We start from the raw sequence: 23,312 nt of genomic DNA on the forward strand, positions 1-23,312 counted from the left end.
ACTTGCCTTTTGCTTGTGTTAATTTTTGTGTTAAGATTAGAGTGAGTGAGTATGGTTTTACGCCGCTTTTAGCAATATTCCAGCAATATCACGGCGGGGGACACCAGAAATGTGTTAAGATTAGAACTTCACTCCGAGTCAATATGATTAATTCGGCAGAGAGACAAGCCCATGGTCACGCGAAATACTGATTACAATGTGATGCATTTAGTCTTTTTTGTGAAGTGAACATTGTCTTTTTGAGCTGGAAGAGAAAGGATTAACGTTTGCAACTTGAGCCACTAGTCTGAAGCCCGAGTCTAGTAAAATCGTCTTGGAGCTAGTAAGCTCAGATTACAATAGTCAATATAATAACGCAAAGTTCTACTTAAAATGATACCAGGAGCCATGTTTGTCTAGTTTTGATGCAAATGTTTTTGGCAGACTGTTTGTAAGTTAAAGCTTATCAGATAGAATATTTAGTTAGCCAGTCGGGCTACCAAGATTTTATTCCGGTTTTAAAGAAAACAACATTATTCGTGTCATGGTCATCAGACCCGGCAGCATGGGAGGTTGATTGTGCAATGACCCACTGGGACACTAGGCCTAGGCCCAGTGGTGTTCAGGTTGCCATGATACAGTCCCATATCAAGAAAAAGAGATTAAAGCAGTGTATAAAAAATCACGAAAGTTTCAGTCGGACAACCGGACTGGCAACATTGCAAAGTTATCAGACAAGATAAAATGTTGCCAGTTCAGAATTTTCTACACTAACGAACAAAAGTAACAATAGGGTAAACATAAGAATAGTACTGTTTAATGTTAGTTCGCAGAAATATCAACAAACTGGTGGATTGTCAACATGGCAACTTTAACTCCTGACCGTGCAACTTTTCAAAACTGACCGTCCGTCAGCCAAATAGACCGTATCGGGCTGTCGGGAAGGCATCTAGAAACACTGATAAAAGGGTTTGGTTTGGTTTGTTTGTTGTTTAACGCCACACTCAGCAAATATCCAGCTATATGACGGCTGTATGTAAATAATCGAATCTGGACCAGACAATCCAATTATCAATATCATGAGCATCGATCCACCCAGTTGGGATCGATGACATGAAAAGGGTTTAAAGCACTCACTCATCATAGGCATAAACTGGGAATAATGAAAATGATAACAATTTTGATGAATAGATTATACATCTTTTAATACTTCTACTTTCTTATACGCTTACACAGTTTTGATGAGCCAGGTTTGATTAACCATATACCTCGTAGGCCTACAATTAAATACTGGTAATATTTTCATTAAATTGGGGAAATTGACATTTTATTAATGGAATAATCTTGATATCTTAAAACTATTGTTTAAACCATATACAAACTTGTACAAAGGTGAAGCGGGCCCTTCATCTTCCCATGAACGGTTTTTACTACATCATTTATCTACAACTGGTTTCCAATGGCAACAATATTGAAATAAGCCCATGGCAGCAATTTTGAAATAAGTATTTTGTATGTGACATCTGTGTGTGTAGATATTTCAATCAATATTAATGCATAGCTAGCGTGAATGTTTTTTTCTGTATTAATAGTTTATACTTTTTACATTATACTAGAAAAAACAGTTGAAATTGAACTTACGGAAACTGTTTGAAACAGAGCCACAAGGATCAAGCTGCCAAGACTTTTGAAAAAATATCCTCTGCATAAATACTGAGGAAACAATGTGTCCAAATCTGCAATAACGAATGCACTATTGAAAAAACATTATTGCTGTGCACAAAAGTTACATTTACTGTAAACGCCTTTTTGTAATGCCCTACTACGGAAGCGCCGAAAGGACATGAATAGGAGAAGAAGAAAAATTACTTTTCTTTCAGTAGTATAAACCTTACAAACACTACCAAAGTATTTAGCCAGTCACCGGCTGGTTCTGTTCCTGTCGTAGGTGTCGTCCCTTCTAATCGCGGACATGTTAATAGCCGGCCATGGCTGTGCAGCAATGTACGTTGTGCTGCCTAAAAAAGTCTGTTGTGTTCTCAGAGTGAACGGAATAGTATAATGTGAGCACGATGAGATATACAAGTATTATTAAACGCGTCTCGTGCGCAGGGTCAAGTTATTCATGTGCACGATATATTTTCAGTTTTCTCCTATTCATGTCCCATCAGCGCTTCCGTAGCTCTTCAGTTGTTTCACGAAAAAACACCCACATGGAAGAGTAGTACAGTTCATTAGGAGAAATGACTAAACATTAGTCATAAATAGTTTTTCTTAAATAGTTGCCATGGATGTAAGCCTCTTGAACAAATTCAGATGCCATTATAAGTGGGAGCTCATATTGAAAATCAGATTCAAACCTCTTGAATAAATAAGGGTGTCACGATTTATGGGAACAAGCATGTGAAGTTTCAGAATCATTGGTCCAGTGATCCAGATGTTGACCATGCACCATTGATGCAACAGGCTGAGGCAGCCCCCTCAGTTCGTTTTCTTCTAAGGGAGCCATGCGGCGAGCAGTAGATTAATTTAGGTCGCAAATCATAGATTTTAGTCGAATTGGCCACCAAAATGGTCGCTACTTAGAGGGCCTTGCGCCATGCTATAAGCACACTTGACGTTCATGCAGGTGGGCTAAAAAGATGGCCAAATTATAGTCATAAACGGATTTCATAATATGGCTGCCGCGGTGAGAGCAATGTTTAGAGACACCATTGCTAAGATCATCAAGGTCAAGTTCCAGCTTCTTTGGCCTTGTAGTTTCAGAAATGTCCACTGCGGAGAATCTGGGCTAGAAATGGCTCCCTACCACCTGGCTGGTCTTCTTGAGGGGAATCTCGGTTAGAATTGCCCCCTACAACCTCTAATGGTCTTCTTCAGGGGCATCTGGGTTAGAATTGGCCCCTACAACCTCTAATGGTCTTCTTCAGGGGCATCTGGGTTAGAATTGCCCCCTACAACCTCTACTGGTCTTCTTCAGGGGCATCTGGGTTAGAATTGCACCCTACAACCTCTACTGGTCTTCTTCAGGGGCATCTGGGTTAGAATTGCCCCCTACAACCTCTACTGGTCTTCTTCAGGGGCATCTGGGTTAGAATTGCCCCCTACAACCTCTACTGGTCTTCTTCAGGGGCATCTATGTTAGAATTGCCCCCTACAACCTCTACTGGTCTTCTTCAGGGGCATCTGGGTTAGTATTAGTCCCCAGCTACCTATGCTGGTCTTCTTGTGGGGAATCTGGGTTAGTATTAGTCCCCAGCTACCTATGCTGGTCTTCTTGTGGGGAATCTGGGTTAGTATTAGTCCCCAGCTACCTATGCTGGTCTTCTTGTGGGGAATCTAGGTTAGTATTAGTCCCCAGCTACCTATGCTGGTCTTCTTGTGGTGAATCTGGGTTAGTATTAGTCCCCAGCTACCTATGCTGGTCATAAGAGCTGACTTTGTGGATTGGGTGGTCAGACTTAGTAAGTTGGTTTATTGTGTGTCATCGTGTCCTGACGGCATGGATTGTTGCTTGCAATATCAATCATTGGATTGTTTGGTCCAGACTCAATTATTTACACAATGCCGTCATATAGCTGGAATATTACTGTGTGCAAACAAACAAACAAACATCAGAAGAGAATATTGAAAATGTAGTAACACTAAAACAACAGGTACAGGAAAGGGCATAGTTGAATCAGAAATCAAAATATGCCCAAAATTGTATTAAACGTTATTTTGAAAACCACATACTTGCTGCAAATCAAATTTCATCCTGGCATGTGAAAGGCATGCAACTCTGCACAGACAGTTTGTCTACTGGACCAGCATATACATGGAACTCTGCCTTAGACATGACAAACTTGTTGGTGTGCAATGATGTTAAGTCTCATCTCAGAATAGAGATTTGATATTTCCTCGTAGTTTAACAAAAGCATGCATAATTTCCATCTATTGCGTAACCCAACACCATTTAAGCTGACTCAATTGACTGTTGCTTGACTTCTGAGATGTTGGAGAGTCGTAAACGTAAATCAAGGCACAGAGTGACTACATTATGTCTTGGCAATGTTACCTTTAGTACATGAAGGAAAATATTCTGGGACAAAAACAAACAATCACATCAGCAATTCATGTATGTTTATTCATTTTTTTTATTTTAAAAAATCAACAATAATCATGTAAAATGATCTGGTGTATATACTAATTTCTGTTTATTTGTTATATATATATAGTTGTATTGGGTACTTAAACAAATCAAAATGCTAAATACAATGCCATTAATAGTTTTCGAAAATACCGAATATCATGGGATCCCTGTCAAAACCCAAATTTTGAAAAGAAAGATTTACAGAGTGTGTGTAGAATACAACTATGGCAGGGAAACCACAAAGATGGCCTTACATTTAAAAACAATATAATATCAGGACAGATAACACTGGCAACAAAGTTGTCTTGGCAGCATTATCCAGTAATATCAGGTGGACAGGTTTTCTTGAACTGTCCAAGCCGACTATTTGGAGCCTTTCATGGTTGGATGAGGGGATCTGGTAGTGGATCATGATAGGTGGTTTTGAGAAGGGAGCTAATTCTACAAAACTAATTGACAAATAATTCAGTAGGCCAAAATTTGAAACTACACATCACTGAAAGGAACTGTTACGACAGAAGCACCAATTGTATAGAGATTATCATACTCGCATGTGTGTCATACTGATTTTACGAAACGAGTGTCAGAAGTCTTGTATTTCCCGATTTCGTACACTCAGTATGACACACATGTGAGTGTAATAATTTCTCTATTACCCATTAATTCTTTATCCATTTGAGCTCCGCTTTTGAAAATTGATCATGACCGCTGTCCTAGAAAACAATTGTCGGATGATGTCAACATTCTTCAGCTCTGTTGTCATGTCTAGTGTGACACCATTCCGACCGTATCAAGATTTGAATAATGTGTACCATGCGAAAACAATACACTGGTGCGTGTGAAGTGATATTTGCACAAGTGCACATACCGTTTGTATGAATTAGGTAATTTCTAAACCTATGGGTGATAAAAACTCCTGAACACTCCTGACATCAGATTCCCGAGGCAAGGGCATTAACTGACGACAAAAGAAGACAGTCAGTTACCTCCCTTGCCTCGGGGAAGCTGCCCTGACATAGTCTCACACTGCCATTAACATGGTGATTCATTTAATCTGAGACCAGAGAATTACTGTAAGTTCTTCATGGATTAGATAACTTCGCTGAATAACTAGTTGCTGTGAAATCAAACACATATTATTAGTGTTGAACATCATGACCCTCCTTAAGTTCTAACATTGGAAGACACACCAATTCATCCAGCCGAATTCAGCAAGGGTTGAAATTGGACTTTTACAGTCAGTTAACTCCCTTGCCTCGGGAAGATGTGTCACACGGAGCAGACGCAATACACAGTCTTATGCTATTCTGCAGGCAGTACTTTATAAGGATTGAGGATAGCATTTGGATCAAGCCCCTTTTTCATCAACCTCATGATGTCCACAGCTGCCCTAGATTTCGTGTGGTAGATGTAGTTGCGTTTCCACAAGCCAAGGCCATGTTCTGCGCTGACACTGCCGCCATGCTGTGATACCCAGTCGTACACAAATGGCTCGATCAAATCCAGAATTTCTTTATTGAATTCTGAACATGTGATATTCAGGTGTAGGTTTCCTGGAAAAGTTAGTTTAGGTATGTTTGACAGATTTTCTTCATCAAAATGCCAAGAGATATTATAATAGTAACAAACAAGAGTTATCAGAGGATGACAATTCCCCCCAGCCCCCACAATAGCAAAATAGCACCGGAAACGAAATACGGACAGACACACAAGTGAACCAGATGATGACTATATCCCCCCGCATTATAAAAATGGAGCCACCAGACAATGTAGCTAACCTGATGTATTCTTGAAAATTGGCATACCATTTAAAAGGGTAAACAAGAATAAAATAAAATAGGTAACAGAAGGTTATAGAAAAAAACCAGCATGGATATTTCATAATGCTACACGTAGAAATGAATTCTGTGCAAAAATGACATTTTTAATATGGCAACCTTTTTTGAAAACAAGATTTTAAAGGCAACATTGACAAACATATGCAAACTTTGACAAAACAGTTATAACATATTCCCATCCCTTTCTGCATAATACATTTCATAATGCACACAAAAACTATCGTAATCAGCAAAAATATTCAATATGGTGGTCACGTTTATATGGTGGTATTAGCTACACTGAGCATTTTCTAAGACTCCATACATCAGATTATACTTGCAAAGTTTCAGCATAATGGGCCTTGTGGCTTTTAGGGAGATGTCGGAAATGGAAATGTTTATGACAGACAGATGAAACTTAGGATCTGATGAGCTACAAGCTCTTCATGTGAGGCATGAGTTTGAAAGACAGATTAATCAGGGCTCTAAAAATGAGCAAGTTCATGGCCAAAGATGAATCTTTAGATTGAATGGTTTTGTCCTGTCTTTGAAAATTAGCTAGGATCAAAGACTGATGTTGAAATATTTTTTTAAATGTCAGACATCCAAAATCATTGACACATTTTAGCTTGACCTCTACATTTGGTGTTGTCTGATGGTCCAAACATTCCTGTGGTAAGGAGAACGAGATCCATCGATCAGTGATATGAACAAAGTGATAACTGGGGCACAGCATAACAGACAAAAACCTGGGTTTGATTCTAACATGGATAAAATGTGTGAAGCCATCTGATGTCCCTTCAACAGACATGAGCAGACCATTCCTGAAAGCAGCTGAAAACCCAACTCATAACAGCTCCTTTTAGTTGTCCTCATTTCTTGAAGTAGGTAAATCTAGATGCCAATAAAAGGCCCTTATCAACACGATTAAATCCCTCATTTCTTTCTCCAATCCCATTAAAATCATAGCTTAGTGCTTGCCACATGGAGTGAATTAGTGAGTGAGTATGGTTTTACACTGCTTTTAGCAATGGGACACCAGAAATGGGCTTCACACATTGTACCCATGTCGGGAATCGAACCTGGGTCTTTGGCGTGACGAGCAAATGATTTAACCACTAGGCTACCCGACCGCCCTTCGCTACACGGACTTCTGAGGATATGCAATTACAAGTCAAGCCAGAACTACACATTTAATTAATTGGTAGTTGACATTACGCAATCAGAAAGCAGCCCTCAAGTTTTACGGAACTAGTTTCACAACGGTGGCCTCCTTTCCAGATTAGCTTTGAAAATTATTTTGACAAAGTTCTTGATTCAAAATTTGAAAACTGAACAATAAGAATTTCTAGAATGTCTAATGAATGGCCAAGATTGGGCGGTAGTACTTGGAATGGCAATGGAAAGTCTCTTCCATAATTTTTATCCCTTTGCAGTTAGTAACTGTCATTCGGATCGCCACAAAACTTTTTCAAGGTGGCATGATTAGAAAACACATTGAGACTTTCACAATATCCAAAGCTACGCTCTGATTGGTCAATCAAAGGTGGTTCTGATGTGACCTGGAATGGGATGTCCTCAGATCTTTGAGTAGCGCGAGGATCTGACTTTAATGAGATTCTTTCACTACACAACATGTCATCCAAACATTGACATACCATCACCAAGGTGGCCATAGCCAACAACCCTTCTCGCCTTAGCTCCGACCCTCTCTCTCACATCCTCCACCAGCGTGTAGAAGTCCGCCAGGTTCAGACTAAAGTCATACTTGTAGGTGTACCCATCCACCATCAGGGCCTCGGCACCACGTTCTCGCAGCTGCCAGATCGCCTGCAGACAACAATACAATGACTGTTATCGTGAGATTCTCTTTATAACTGGTTTGCCAACACTGCCAAACCTAAAAAAAACAAATTGGGAAAAATACTGAACAAAAAAGTATGTATATTATTTCATAAAAACATGTCCAAAAATAATCATATTCCCATACATTTTCTGTTCAGTTTGTTTGTTGGTTTGTTTGTTGTTTAACGCCGCTCTCAGCAATATTCCAGCTATATGACGGTGGTCTGAAAATGATCCAGTGATTGACATCATGAGCATTGATCCACGCAATTGGGACATGATGACATGCATCAACCAAGTCACCAAGACCACCCGATCCCACAAGTTGTCTCTTACGACAAGCACTGACACCATTTATGGCAAGCGTGGGTTGCTGAATACCTCTTCTACCCCGCATTTTCACAGGTCTTTTTTGTTCAGTATATAATCTGATAAACCTTATTTCTTATATTGTTAAAAAAAAATTCCCTTGTTCACCACCAATATCAGATCATTGTAAAAGTTCCAAAGCTGCATTAACAAGCACTATCCTTAAGGGCAAGTAAACTCAAAAAAGCAACTTTGCGGATTTTAATGCTTTAGGGCACTAAAGTATTAAAATCCGCAAAGTTGCTTTGCTTATTTCCGACCAAGAAGAAGAAGTATGGAAACCTGGGCCACGCCCGTGATGAGGAGAGACTGTAATTACAAATGCTGAAAATAAGGTAAAAAAGACTTTTAAAAAACGACAGGCGAAATCTCCCCCCTCAAAAAAAATAAAAGTGAGGGGATTCCCCTTTTCGTGCTGCCCAATTTCACCCAGTCTGCCTGTTTCCGCCTTGGATTTTGAATTAGTGGTTTATTGGGCGTCTTCCTACTTGTTCAGCACCTATTGTTATAGGTACAAGGGGCGGTCAGGTAGCCTAGGGGTTAAAGCGTTTTCTCATTATCCGCGCTGGTCAACAACAAATAGTAAATAGTTTGTTAATTAATGAAACATTACATATTTCTAACTGATTTTAACTTCAATGTTTTAAAAACTAACATTGAGTTCCAGTGACAATTTACACCCCCCAAATCTCCCATGTTACCAGTGTTCACTACGAGGAAGTAGATCACCATGAACACCTTTGAATAAAAATTTGATTGAGGAGTTACATAAGAAGAATTATCAAATGGACCAAAAATTGTTGATATAAGAACACATAAAAAATGGAACAATATCATTTAATAAAATCAATAAATTAATAATTTCCATCTAGCCTTAACAGATATGGTAAAGAATTCATAAATTGAAACTTACACAAAGCACAGATAGTTTTATGATGATCTACATGAGTGGAAACAATTTTGGAAAATATATTAGCTATACAAAACCAGTCATCAAAATTTCTAAATTCCATCATGTTTCCAAGAAAACAGCAAAAGAGAAAACATTCAGAATCTTATAAAAGATAAAAAACAATCATAGTGGTTAATGTAGCGGGTTTGCTGAAGCTAGGATACATAATATTATAAACATGGATCGTACAAAAACTCTACCCAAAATTTATGTTTCACCATGATTCCATGGAAACGGCAAAAATAAAAAAAATCAGAATCTTCAAACTAGCAAAAGGCACAAGTACTCATTGTGGTAAATGTGAGTAGCAAGTTTGGTGAAGCTAGGATGCATAGTTAAAAAGATATGGGCCGTACAAAACACCCACCTTAAAAGTTTAAGTTTCTTAATGTGTCCATGGAAACGGCAAAAATTCAAAAATTCAAAATCTTCAAACTAACAAAAGGCAAAAGTACTCATTGTGGTAAATGTTTGTAGCAAGTTTGGTGAAGCTAGGGAGCATGGTTAAAAAGTTATGGGCCGTACAAAAGCTTGGACGGAAGGACGGACAGACGGACGGATGAACGGAACACTATATACCCCCTATTTACTTCGTAAATGGGGGTATAATAACAGACAATAGACAGTATTCCACTGTTCTCAGTTTGAATTACAGTTTGTTCCCAGTTCTAAGATGTCCTTGAATTGTTTTTTTGCCAGATACAAGTTCATGGTTAAGACCTTCCATTGACTGGAAATGTTCCCAAAGAGGATGCCAACCACCATTAACACCAAAGATGACTTTGTCACGAAGCACAAGAATATGTCACTGAGCAGTGGGTTAATGCCAACAAATCTCCTCGAGAGGCTGCATCCAAATCTGTACAAATTCATCTAGATACTGCAGGTTGAGCAAGATGATACAGCGATCACAATCCAGGTAGTTCTGACAAGAAGAAGAAGTATGGAAACCTGGGCCATGCCCGTGATGGGGAGAGGCCACCTCTGGGTTCTAGTGGTAGAGCGCCTGCCTGGAGAGCGGAAGGGCCGGGGGTTCAATTCCCGGCTGCGTCATAACCAAAATCAACCTAGCCCATGCCAATTAGAGGCATCTTCCCAGGGCAAGAGAATTAACTGACTTTAATAGTCCAGTTTCCACCTTTGCCGAACTAGGCTGGAATTATGGAGTTACATTTTGGCTGGACTAACGAGTCTATGCATAGTCCAATTGTGCAGCGAAATTTAAATCTGGTTCGTAAACTGTCCATCAGATTTCGGTCGATTGCAGGATTTGCAAAGCATGTGCACCTCCAACTCATTGTCAACAGATATTTTCCAAATCTTTTCCTGTTTTTAATCAAGGTGCTCACGTGATTTGATGCATTTCGCGATGTAAGACCTGTTTCATCACAAAAAAATCTTGATTATCTTTCAGATCGTCTTGACCGGGCACCGCCATTTTGTTTGAAGCAAATGCAAGTGATGCGAGAGGTGGAACCTGATTTGTCCATAGGAGAGGCATAGAAAGGACATAACCCGTAATAGCCACTGGTGGCGCCACGATCGAGCCCAGGAATTCCAACCTAGTTCGGCAAGGTTGGAAACTGGACTTTAACTCTCTTGCCTCAGGAAGATGATTAGAGGGAGAAGAGACAACTTCTTGGCACCCAGAAACCAGGAAACAATTATCACAAAGCTGTTTCACTTTTAGCTGGACTGTGAAATATGTAAATTTGAGACATGAAGGAAACCTTATCTTTTGTGTAGTTTTTACTCCCAAATTGTCCCCGACAGTGCTTGATATGACCCCCTAAACTTAAAAACTTAAAAAACATTATCCCATGGCCAGATGAAAGGTGAATGAACAATGCATGTAATGTTGCTATTTTTGTAGGATTAACAAAAATGGCAGAAACAGTATAGCTGCTAAGAATCAGCCAATCAAAACTTTTGCCATGCCCCATAATATGTTTGTTATGGGAGCTGATTAGGGAGAGTGCGATTTCAACTCTTTCACTTGCACGTTTAAGTACATACGAGGGGTGTTCATTAAAGATTTCCCCTGACCCACTTCCGATGGACCTAGTGGAATGAAACTTGGCATAGGTATTAGTCTTTCTCCACATAGGAACCACCAAGAGTTACACACTTCTCCCATCGTTTTATGCAACTATGGAGACCTCGCTTGTAAAAGACCTCATTTTGCGTCTCAAACCAGGACTTGACTTCAGAAATCAGTGTTTCATCATCTGTGAAACGTTTTCCCTTCAAAAATGACTTCATGGTTGGAAAGAGGTGGAAGTCAGATGGTGCAAGGTCAGGAGAGTAAGGAGGATGTGGAAGGATTTCAAAGCCACAGGACCGCGCTTCTGTCTGGGCAACATGAGAGTTGTGAACTGGAGCATTGTCTTGCAGGAGACGGAACCCTTGGTCAGCATGCCACGCCTCTTAAGCTTGATAGCGCCCCGCAATTTCCGCAGCAGTGAAGCATAATAAGCTCCTGTAATTGTGGTACCCTTTGCCAAGAAATCCATCATCACTACTCCATGCTGGTCCCAAAACACCGTGAGCATGACCTTGCCTTTTTTGGGGGTGGTGACTCCACAGGCTCCCATTGCATCGACTGAACTTATGTCTCAGGATCATAGTGATGGACCCATGTTTCATCCTGTGTGATAAGTCTGTCAAAAAAGTTTGCCTGTTTTTTTTGGCACATGTCCAAAAGGTCCTTTGAGCAATTGACTCGTTTCTGCTTTTGGAATGGTGTGAGGAACCTCTGAATCCATCGTGCAGACACCTTATGCATGTTCAAATTGTCATTGATGATTTTTTCCACAGACCCTACACTGACCTTGACATCTTGTGCTAACTGGCGAACAGTAATACGATGGTCTGCCAAAATGGCGGTCTCCACTTGATGGATAGTGTCCTCATCAATGGCTAAATGGGGGCGACCAGGAATAGCAGCTGTTTCCACAGATGTCCGACCACACTTGAACTGGCGATGCCAGTGTTTAACAACGTCATATGAAGGGGCATCTTCCCCATAAGTTGCTTTCATTTCATCGAAAGTTTCTTTTGGTGTGCGACCTTTCAAATATAAAAACCTAATCACCTCTCGGTATTCTACTGGATCCATTGTCACGCCCTACTCAATCATAACACCTGTAAAAGTGGTAACATTAATAGTTCGGTGCTGCAAATTCAGACATAACCCATAGATGCATGTATCATTACACATGTGAAATTTCAACCAAATATGATAACCCTAAGTGGTTTAGGGGAAATCTTTAATAAACACCCCTCTCTCTATGAAAATCATGAAGTTTTCTCTCTCGGAAATTGACAGAGACAAATTGTATCAAGGAAAATTGATATTCCCAACAAAATCGCAATCATTTTTTTTCAGGTTACTTGCCCTTTAATTCATTCTGCATGTTTTCCTACATGTCCATGAGCAGTGTGTTGTCAAAACATGGGCTCCCTTCATACACAAAGTGTTCAGCCTGGACCATAAATATACTTAACTTTATGACATTTCAAATTAATGGATGTTTTGTGACGTATCAAGAATTATCTGGATGTAAGATCAACCATGAAGTCCTAACCAGTTCTTTGGACCGCTCTTGATTTCCAGACAAACCTGATACTATGGTGCCACTCAACATACTGACCCTTTTGGACTCCTCACAACCTAATGACCCCCTCTTTGACATGTCTGATACTTTCAACTCCTATCTACTTACAGTATATCACCATCTATCATGTCTATCATGGTATCTAGGATGAGGCACGTGAAGATTCAGCAACCCATGCTTGCCATAAAAGGCGACTATGCTTGTCGTAAGAGGCGACTAACGGGATCGGGTGGTCAGACTCGCTGACTTGGATGATGCTTGTCATCATATCCCATTTGCGTGGATCTATTGCTCATGATATCAATCACTGGATTGTCTGTCCCAGACTCGATTATTTACAGACTGCCATCATATAGCTGGAATATTGCTGTGTGTGTCGTTAAACAACAAAAAACAAACAAAAAGCCTAGGATGGAGGGATTAAAATGGGTTATACTTTGCACAAGGTAGATCGTACATATTTTTGTCAATGATGTCAACCAGAGTTTCGCCATAGACACTTGACAGTAAAGGCTGGGTTGGGACAAGTCCAAATTTACTACCAGGGTACCTGACTCCCTATTATCTGACCCTACCCGGGTACCCGCTGTATGTCTCAAGTGTTGGGTACAAAATGTCACATTGGGAATAATCGTTTTACCAGATCCCTGGCATAAGGTAGTGAGATACGTGTATAAAACGACATGGTCATGCAAACACTGAAGTTAACCACAGCCTTATCTTTACTCAAAACATAGCAGTTAATTTTTCTCAATGTACAATATATCATGTGACTAACAACGGGTCTAGGTAGTCCTGTGGGTACCTGGGTCCTACTCAGTACCAACCCGACCCGAGTACCCGAGTTACCCGACCCAGCCCTAGAACAAAGTCAGCCTACTGACCCTTATCTTGGACATATCCGTGGCAACCGTCCCATCAGATGTCATTCCCCCATCCATCAGTTTCTCCAGCACAGCGTTCAGCTTCTCCTGATCGTGGCTGGCGTTGGAGCCGCTTGTCTCGACGAGGGCGTAGAAGGGGTTGTTACTGATAGGGCATGTCAGGTTCAGATTGCCTGTCACAACCTCCATAGTAGCATTGTCCATCATCTCAAATGCTGAAAGAATCTCGCCAAGTTCGGTCTTGATTGTTTTCAACACTGACAGCAATGAGCTGAAGGAATCACAGCCTGCAACCCAGAAAATATCCAACTGTCACCGTCGTGGAGACACTGCCTATCTTACTCTTCTCCACATCTCAAATACTCTGCAATTTGTCATCACATCATAATTGACAAAAAAAACAACCCTTGCATCTGTGTACAATTAAAGGAAAACATAAGGAAAATAACCACATCATAATTTGTATTCAACACCATGCAAACATACAATCACTATGAAGTAATCTACAGGTCTCAAGAGTACTTTAAATTATTGTCTGTTGAATTTAACATCGCTCTTCCAATTTTCATAGAATCATGAATGCACTTTCAACATCCTTGGATTTTTGTGTGAATAAAATATATCGTATTCGACGTAATAAGCGCCCCGCTCTAATAAGCGCCCACGACGATATTTGCTAATATATTGGCAAGTGAACAATCCCAATTAGCCCCCCTTCCGACTTATCAATGTACATAAGACTTATTGATTCGTGTATAATATGCACTCGTGTGTTATATGCACCCTTAATTATGGGCAATTAAATTCTGGAAAAATGTATCTATCGTAAATAAACAGTTCAGACTGTCAGCATAAACCACAACATTTATCTTTCAACTCTGTTTTTTCCACCAAAGTAATATTCTAATAAGAGCCTCCTATTTCTAATTTTGAGAGCGCCCTGGGCGCTTATTACATCGAATACGGTATGCATAAAATCAGTGTTCTGCCGAGGCAGTGGCCTCTTTGGATTCTCGCAATATGTTATGGATTGCCACATGATATTTACTCTCAGTGGGACCGCGATTCTGGACCAATAACCTGCATACCATGGGGTTTTAAGTTTTATATGACCTCTCAGAGTGTGGCCCCATAAGCATTGATAAGTTTTGAAAATGACCCCATGTGTTTATGCTGAAGCGGTCCCTGTCCCCACTTGTTCAGTTGGGCGGTCGGGTATCCTAGTGGTTAAAGCGTTAGCTCGTCACACAGAAGACCCGGGTTCGATTCCCGACATGGTTACAATGTGTGAAGCCCATTTCTGGTGTCCCCCGCCGTGATATTGCTGGAATATTTCTAAAAGAGGTGTAAAACCAAACTCACTCACTCACTCACTCACTTGTTCAGTTACTTGGCAGAATGCTATTAAAATACAATTTACTGATTCTAAAAAAAAAAAATTCCCTTTGAGTCCTGGTGAGCTAATATGGGGAAATGGTTTATGACACCTGCCATCCGAATACTTCTCACTCAATATGTTAAATGAGCCGTGAATCTTTTCCCGAAGACCCACCTAACAAGGCCACATTAACAGCTTTAGGTCTCTGGGGACACAGAATGGATGCAGCCGTGATGAAGCCGAGGGTTCCCTCTGAGCCAATGAACAGCTGCTTGATGTCATAGCCTGTGTTGTCCTTGCGTAGTGATGACAGGCAGTCCACCACTTTGCCATTGGCCAAAACCTGGAATATCATCGACAAACAATGAACACAGGTGTTTTGTAAAATATAGGTGAGGTGAGGTGAAATGAAGTAACATGGCCTGAATGATTATTGCACATATATAGTGAAGTGCATGCATGTGTGTGTGGCTGCTTGTACTAGTCCAGACTAACATGATTTTACAGTGCTAGCCCACTGAAATACCACTCGCAGTTCAACATGAATACTCCACTCTGACACAGTATACTGACTCTGAGACACCTAGAACTTGTTTTAGCCCCTCTTGCCGAGCGCCAGGCAGGGTTAAGAACAAGTACCATCTTTTAACGTCTTTTGGTATGACGTGGCCGAGGATTGAACCCTGAACCTTCCGCTCTGCGAGCAGATGCTCCACTACTAGACCACGGAGGCGGTCTTGTAAACTATTGAAACTTAAAAACTTCCCATGTTGGTGGCCAAACATCCTTGAGTATCCAGTGCTTGACATTTCCATTCTGATATGAAAATCCCAGGAGTTCATCTGGACACATTAAAGGCCGATATTCAGCCAAAAATCTCCAGCAAATGTCGGTAACAAATTGAAACAAACAAGAATCCCGATTTCTGCTAATATACTTATACTACTGTCAAGGCTTTGTAGACCATCTTCCTGAGGCAAGGGAGTTAACTGACTAGAAAATCCAGTTTCCACCCTTGCTGAACAGGGCGGGTATTATGGAGTTATATTAAAGCTGTCAAGAGATATTTTCCAAATCTTTTCATCCTTTTAATCAAGGTGCGAACATGATTTGAAGCACTTCCCAAAGTAAGACACGTTTTATCACTAAGTAGATTTGGATTATCGATCAGATCGTTTGGAGTGGGCACCGCCATTTTGTTTGAAGCAAATGCAAATGATATGAGAGGTGGAATTTCATTGGTCAGTAGGAGGGATGTAGCAGGGACATAACTCATAATAGCCATGGGTGGCGCTTCGATAGAGCCCAGAAATTCAAGCCTAGTTCAGCAAGGGTGGAATTTGGACTTTTACAGTCAGTTAATTCCCTTACCTCAGGAAGATGTTTGTAGACATGGAAGAGGTGACTTGTATTTCACTCACAAAAGGACCAGTAAAAGAGTAGAGGTTTCAATTCTTTTAATGCATTGAATGAAAAAGGTTAAAAAAACATTTGAATTCCAGAAAACAAGATCTCCAAAAACAATTTTGAAAAATATGATGTTTATACCCAATTCACCTGCCAAAGGTAATTAGTTCCAAATTGTAGATAAATCCCTGAATGTAGTTTTCACTCTGTTATCCCCATTTTTATGAATCTGGTACCAATATTTATTTTAACGAAAGTCCCGAGGATTTGCAAACACATAGACCAAGGTAAGTCTCTGTATTCAAACATAAAACATCCATCTTTTACTTACAGCTTCCAAGCCTAACACACTCCCATGCAAAGATCCGTAACGGAGAAGTCTGATTCCTCCTGCATTGGTGGCGATGTTGCCGCCAATGTGGCAGCTTCCCTTAGCTCCAAGGTCAAGGGGCACAACAAGGTCATAGTCAGCGACATAGTTATCCAGAGTCTCCAGCACACAGCCAGACTGACACACCACAACACCTGAAACATGCAGAGGGGTTCTTAGTTCAGTGAATTCAGTCTAATGTTTGACTGACATCATATAAAACTGTGTGACATCATGAACCATGGCTGATGGCGTCTACAAATATGAGTGCCAATGCCTTGATATGACATCACATTACTATGGGCCTCTTTGTAAACATTTGAAAGCAATGGTGTGTGTGTGTGTGTGTGTGTGTGTGTGTGTGAGAGAGAGAGAGAGAGAGAGAGAGAGAGAGAGACAGAGAGAGAGAGAGAGAGAGAGAGAGAGAGAGTGTGTGTGTGTGTGTGTTTGTGTGTTTGTTTGTTTGCTGTTTATTGCTATATGACGGCAGCCTATAGGTAATCAATCTTATCAAAATCAGGACATCACATCTTTGGTCAGTTGAGAACGAACTTTTATCCGACAGCGTGACTTACCAGACCAGGAAAGTGACAGTCCAAATGTGTTTTCTAATCATGCAACATTGAGAAGGTTAATCAGGTGTATTCCCAATGACAGTTACGGGCTGAGGGCCTGAATCTGTCAAAATGATAATCCATCTCTCTTGCTACAATGGGATAAACATTTGAGTGGAAGAGACTTTGTTTAGCCTGTGGAAAGTACAGCCATACAATCAAGGCCATCTGTTATACATTCCAAAATGTTCTTTTGTTCAGTTTTGAGTTGATATTTTTAAAAGCGTAGTTTAGAAAGGAAGTTACCAGTTTGAAACAAGTGCTGTAAGGCTTGGCAAAGCTGCTTTCTGATTGGCTAATGTCATGTTCTTGTAAGTCATTTCATTGGTCGGTCAAAGATTGCAAAAGGTCGTTCTGAGACCTGTAATGGGATGTCCTTAGATCTTTGTTTGGCGGAAGTGAGAAGTAAGATCTAACTTTAATGAGACTGTTTTGGGATTAAAGCTGAGCATTAGGGCTTGGACGAGTCCAAATTTACTACCCGGGTACCCCTCCTCCTATTACCCGACCCTACCCTGGTACCCGCTGTAGGTCTCAAGAGATCGGTAAAACATATCCGATTGGGAATAGTTTGACCGTACTCCTGTCAAAATAAATCCAGATACACGTATAAACCGATCTTGTCATGCATACACTGAAGTTGACTGATGTTTTATTATTATGCAAACATATAAAGTCAGAAGGAATGTGTGCAAAGTCAGAAAGAAATGTGAACATTTATCACTTATAGTGTAGCCATAGAGCCATGGAACAATATATCATGTGACTAACCACGGGTCCGGGTAGTCCTGTGGTTACCAGGGTCCTACTTGGTACCCACCCGACCCGGGTACCCGATTTACCCGTCCCAGCCCTACTGAGCATAATACTTGCCTGAAACATCGTCCACAGATATAATCTTGTTCATAAGTTGTGAGGAAAGTATGATCTCATCAAACACTGGGGTACTGCCTCCGACAAGTCCGGTGTTTCCTCCCTGGGGTTGCACAGCCAACTTTCTCTCATTACAATGGGACAAGATGGCCGACACTTCTTCTGTTGATTTTGGTTTTAATACAACCTTGCTTGAACCTGTAAACATAGTAATGTTTGATTAATTAGTGCAACTTTCTGAATCAGACACTTAAATTGTGTCTTTTGGCATTACAACATGTACAATGAATAATTAACATCAAACTACAATCAGCCAAAATCATATCTGGCCCTCTAAAAAATTACCCCATTTTGAACAATAATGATTCACTGGTCTTATCATGTTCATAAGTACATGCATATCATAATGTGTTAATGTGTGTGAAACATGACCTGTCCCGTATCATACATGGACGTACCTGGCTTTTGAGGTTCTAAGGGACTCAGAGCCTTTTATTGAAGGGGGCCAAGGCAAAATAAAATGGGGGGGGGGGGCAAGTTACAAAAAGCTCAGATTGCCAGCTCTAGAAGATCCTTCAAGATCGTCAGCAGCTGGTTAACCCTCTGGATGCCGAGTTTTTTTTCTGACGCACATTTTCATAAGATCGGAAAAGTGAAGGTTGTGCGAGAATTGCGCTCACGCGGCACCCGATCTACCTCTGGCTATAAAATTATGCAGAGGTGGAGAATATTAAATTTCCTATTTGATGGTGTAAAGTTAACTGCAAATATTGAACCGGTTTTAAAAAAAAACACTTCTAAGTGTTGCCCGAGAATTTTTTCTACCTTGAAAAACAGTAAATTTCTCCGCTTTTTATCGTACACTGATAAAAGTACTGTGCGACGATTTTTTTTTATTTACAAGCTTTACGGAATCTGTGAGCGAACAAAATACTGTCTAATATCTGAACGACAAAACTATATACCAAATGCAGTTATATGCGTATGTATAATGACAAACATGCAATGCCAAAAATAGCTTGCCGTAAATGACGAAAACTGATTTTTCACTATGACGTCAAAAGACGACACAGAGGTTACACGCGCACAAAGAAAAGGGGCATAACTCCGCTAAGCTTAGCACTAGTTTATTGTAACTCAGGTCACTTTGTGAGAATTAGCTGTGGGTAAGGAAAATATATTTTCGTGGTGTTTTGTTCACGAGGAACCAAACTATTCCAACACAAATATCGATAAAGAAACTGTATACGTTTAGTTGTAAAAACAACAACATAAGAAATGATGAAATCGTGCCTCATAAAAAAAGTGGTAAAAGAGAAATGGATGGCCCTATCTAACCTATAACTTAGTCCTTAGATTCCAACATTCTCCTGAATGTGTAAGTGTAATTTGACTAATGTTGCACCGTTATTAATGGAGCACTAGCCTTATCATCAAATGTAATGAAATAACAAAAAACATAACACCGTTCTATTTGACGTCATGGCTGTTTTTATGTCTTTGATAACGTCGGAGAAAGATGACTCTGGTATTTTGATTAATATATATCTCCCCTAATTTTCGTTCATGATATGGAAAATCTCGATGTGTAAAACAGAATTTGGCGCTTTTTCGACACAACATAAAATGACTGCATTTACAATTAAATAATGTTTTGAATATGTAAACAATTAACTAGTTTATCGTGTGTCTTAATTTGACAAGACACGCACCTGTTTGGCATCAATTTACGTAATGAAATACACAAAATAATATTTCAAAACAACCAAATTATATTCAATATTGGACAGATATTGTTATTATTTCTCTTCATCTTGTCTCAGAATTACACACTAAAAGATGCGAAGAAAGCTCTATTGGTATAGAATTATCAGGATAATCGTATCCGGTTGAACCAACAGCTAGGGTACTTGGCATGGGTTTAATTTTATACATTTTACAATTCCTGGAGAAATAAAGTGAACAGTTTAATATCCTGTGATCACAATATTCAAAAAAGAATGAACCCATTGATTATATAATGCAAAACAAGAGGAATAATTCGTAAATTGTTTGTGGCTAACACGCACCTGGCGAATCATTAGCTATCACGGCTCTGTGTATCAAACGACAAAACTTTTTTTTAAAAATTCCAAGACCAAGACAATTTCAGAAATGTGTGCATATCTTTTTACGAAAAATATTATCCATTTTGTTAAAGTAACATAGAACTATTCATTTTTAGTTATAAAATAAAATGAAACAGCTATTCAATGACATTGGTTATATGAACTTATGATATTGACTATTACACATCCCAAGAAATACGTACATGCTGCAGTTACCTTTACGCTTCATCTTGTAAGGAAAGAAATATCGTATTCGACACTAAAAACCTATCAATTGTTATGTAAACAATGTTCAAACAAACAGGAGATTATCAAAGATTCGTTCATACATGTTGTGGCTTATATTTGCGTATGATATCATATTGAACATTGACAAATATCCAAAGGGAAATTAATTGTGTGAAAAAATGTATAAAACATATGCAAAATCTACATCATAACTGAAACTGTAAACAGCATGATATAATGATCGTGTGCACTCTCATCCAAGGACCTTCACCTCAAAGAAAATACCAAATATGTACAACAATGTTGACGTATGACATCACTAACTGTGACCGACTTTTACAAAATGGCGTGTTCACTGTCAACAGTACGCGGGATTTTACGAGGGGACTTTCGTTGATTCAGGGATCGCCTATACATAAATGTGACATGTAAGTAATCAGAAACATTCTGACAATCTATGTACTGTTATTTGTTCTTATAATCTTCATCGAAAAGAGCCGAAATAGGCAGAAATTCCGATACATACCATTGTCGTTGTGCGTGATTTTGCGTCAGTCATGGCGTCACACAGGACGGTAACTTTGACAATTTCTGTTGAAAATATCAAATCATTGCAATGTATCTATTTTAAATACCCTAATTTTTCCTACTATTCTCTTTCCGTGCATATTCTGAAAATGTTGAGCCAATGTCTTGAAAGATTAGACGAATGGATAGCTCTAAATTGGAGAAAATGCTACACTGTGTAAAATCTGTATTTTGCTTTGTTTACATTTCAAACAAGTGCAGTTTTTCGAGCACAGCGTTCGTTTTCACACCTGACATGTTTTGCTTGATTTCATCCAGCCACTTTGTATTGGTGACAAAGACCATTGGTCATTTGATTCTAAAATGTATGAGGAATTCAAGGATGTGTGTATGGCAGCTAAGTTTGAAATATACGCGATGTTACAGGCGCCTCATAACCGGTGTACCTGAAACGTGATTTTGTAAACACTAGCCAATATGGCGGAAAGTTCACTTCGGCGTTCGTGTTTGCGTATTTTCCAAAACATTCGAAACGATTCTCGGGTTATTGGAGATGTTTTGGAATGATCATTGGTGATTTCATAAAATACAGATACCCGTGATCACTAATATACTATTTTTGAAATTCATTTCTCCGAGTAAATATCCTAAATTTAGATTTCAAAACATGCTGTAAATAACGCCATGGGTGGTGATTTAGTAATGTGTAAAAAATGGCGACATTTACGATGTACCTAATTTTCAGAGGTCATTTTCAATAATTTTGCTTGGACTAAAATGGCAGTGGATGATATCACAGAACAGGGAATTTCCCTCCTTATTCAAAACTGTGAAGTGTATTTGTGTGGGTGATGTATTTTGAATTTTATTCGACTTCAAAGCGAGGGTTGTAGGGGAAGGACATATATGTCCCTCTGGCATCCAGGGGGTTAAGCATTCGACTGTTTATTGAAATGTTGTAAATGATTACGTACACAAGTATTTTTGAGTGGTGTCAATTTTTATAAGAGCAGCATTCATTCCGACAACATGCACACAATTCTTTTGCACATGTTTTTAAGATGTATTTAAGCTTCAAGGCTTTTGTGTCAGGTAAATTCAAGATCATGTTAATATATGCATCTTTATTTACATGCTCAAAAGTATCAAATCAACATAAAGCCTAGGTTTGTGGTGTGGTAAAATGGGGTTTAACGTTGTGTGTGTGTCTGCTTCAATACTTGTACAAGTCCTGACTTATGTTGGTTTTATAGTTGTAGTCTACTGAGATACCACACCACAGTTAACATGGATACCCTAAGCAGACACAGCTAGTATACTGACTCCGAGCCAACCAGTCCTTGTTTTACAGCGATAGTTAATGTTTTGGCCTTGTAATGTTGCAGATGTTATGACAAAGAGGATGAGGATTTGATGCTCAGTTTAACATTATGCACTGAACACAAAGCAATGAATTCAATGATAAAGCACAAAATTAATTTAAAAAAAAAAAAAAAAAATATTATTGAACAAAATATTAAATTTTTTCCGCATTTGCCTGGCAAGCATATAAGCTTGGAAATGTCTGTGTGTAATCAACTACATAAAGAAGATGTTATGATTTTTTTTTTTTTTGCATGGGTCAGCACAATTCTCACCTTTACAAGTTTTTATCCAGTCAATATTATAAGGAGCTACATCTGCTGGGTCTGTCAATACCCGTCCTGGCATCAGACTCTCAAAGAAACTAACATCGGCGTCAGTGACATCACTGTACGGACCACGAGCTATTTTTGGTTTTCTGTCAGTGTTCCCACTGTTGTTGTTGCATGACCTGTGAAATTGACGACTCCCTGGAACAAGCACAAGTGGTCTGGGATGACCGCCTTGACCCATATCACGTGCATGGTCATTTCGAACTGGCAAACTGAAACCAGAACATGACAGTCCTTGGCAATATGTCCTCTGTATCACTCGTCTTGCTAGACAAGCATGCATCTTGATTTGTCCTTTGACAAAACGTTTTTGATAACTAAATCATCCGATCGTCAGTAATCCCCTTGAACCGCCGTCCCATTTCATATCTAGAAGAGAGTTACCTACCCTGATTTTGACAAAATTTCTCCAAAGTACTATTTTACGAATACGGATTGTTATTCTCTCGTTATCCGGGGTGGTGAGAATATCCCGCCCGTTAAGTACAAAATATGTTATAGTTCATATCATTAAAGT

At 39.5% G+C, this 23,312-nt stretch overlaps 1 protein-coding gene across 1 annotated transcript; it reads right to left on the reverse strand.

Annotated features, from left to right (window-relative positions):
* Positions 1–4,160: 4,160 nt before the first annotated feature.
* LOC139470681 (D-2-hydroxyglutarate dehydrogenase, mitochondrial-like) lies at positions 4,161–23,151 on the reverse strand. Its single transcript, XM_071252923.1, has 7 exons — positions 22,739–23,151; positions 18,238–18,435; positions 16,712–16,905; positions 15,148–15,316; positions 13,596–13,882; positions 7,587–7,758; positions 4,161–5,664 (listed from the first exon to the last, which is right to left on the reverse strand). Exons 1-7 carry the CDS (start codon positions 23,076–23,078, stop codon positions 5,414–5,416), a joined length of 1,611 nt encoding a protein of 536 aa, XP_071109024.1. The 5' UTR covers positions 23,079–23,151; the 3' UTR covers positions 4,161–5,413.
* Between the last annotated feature and the right edge of the window lie 161 nt (positions 23,152–23,312).

Source organism: Haliotis cracherodii, unplaced genomic scaffold (genome assembly GCF_022045235.1).
Source record: "Haliotis cracherodii isolate W230 unplaced genomic scaffold, xgHalCrac1.p SCAF_21, whole genome shotgun sequence".
In the NCBI taxonomy this organism is placed as follows: domain Eukaryota; kingdom Metazoa; phylum Mollusca; class Gastropoda; order Lepetellida; family Haliotidae; genus Haliotis; species Haliotis cracherodii.

Excerpts from the sequence above, each read along its gene's own strand:
- LOC139470681 (XM_071252923.1), bottom strand. The coding sequence starts at position 23,078 with ATGCATGCTTGTCTAGCAAGACGAGTGATACAGAGGACATATTGCCAA. Across the intron at positions 16,906-18,237 it reads ATCTGTGGACGATGTTTCAG|GTGTTGTGGTGTGTCAGTCT; the intron begins GCAAGTATTATG and ends TGCATGTTTCAG. Across the intron at positions 15,317-16,711 it reads GTGTGTTAGGCTTGGAAGCT|GTTTTGGCCAATGGCAAAGT; the intron begins GTAAGTAAAAGA and ends ATGATATTCCAG.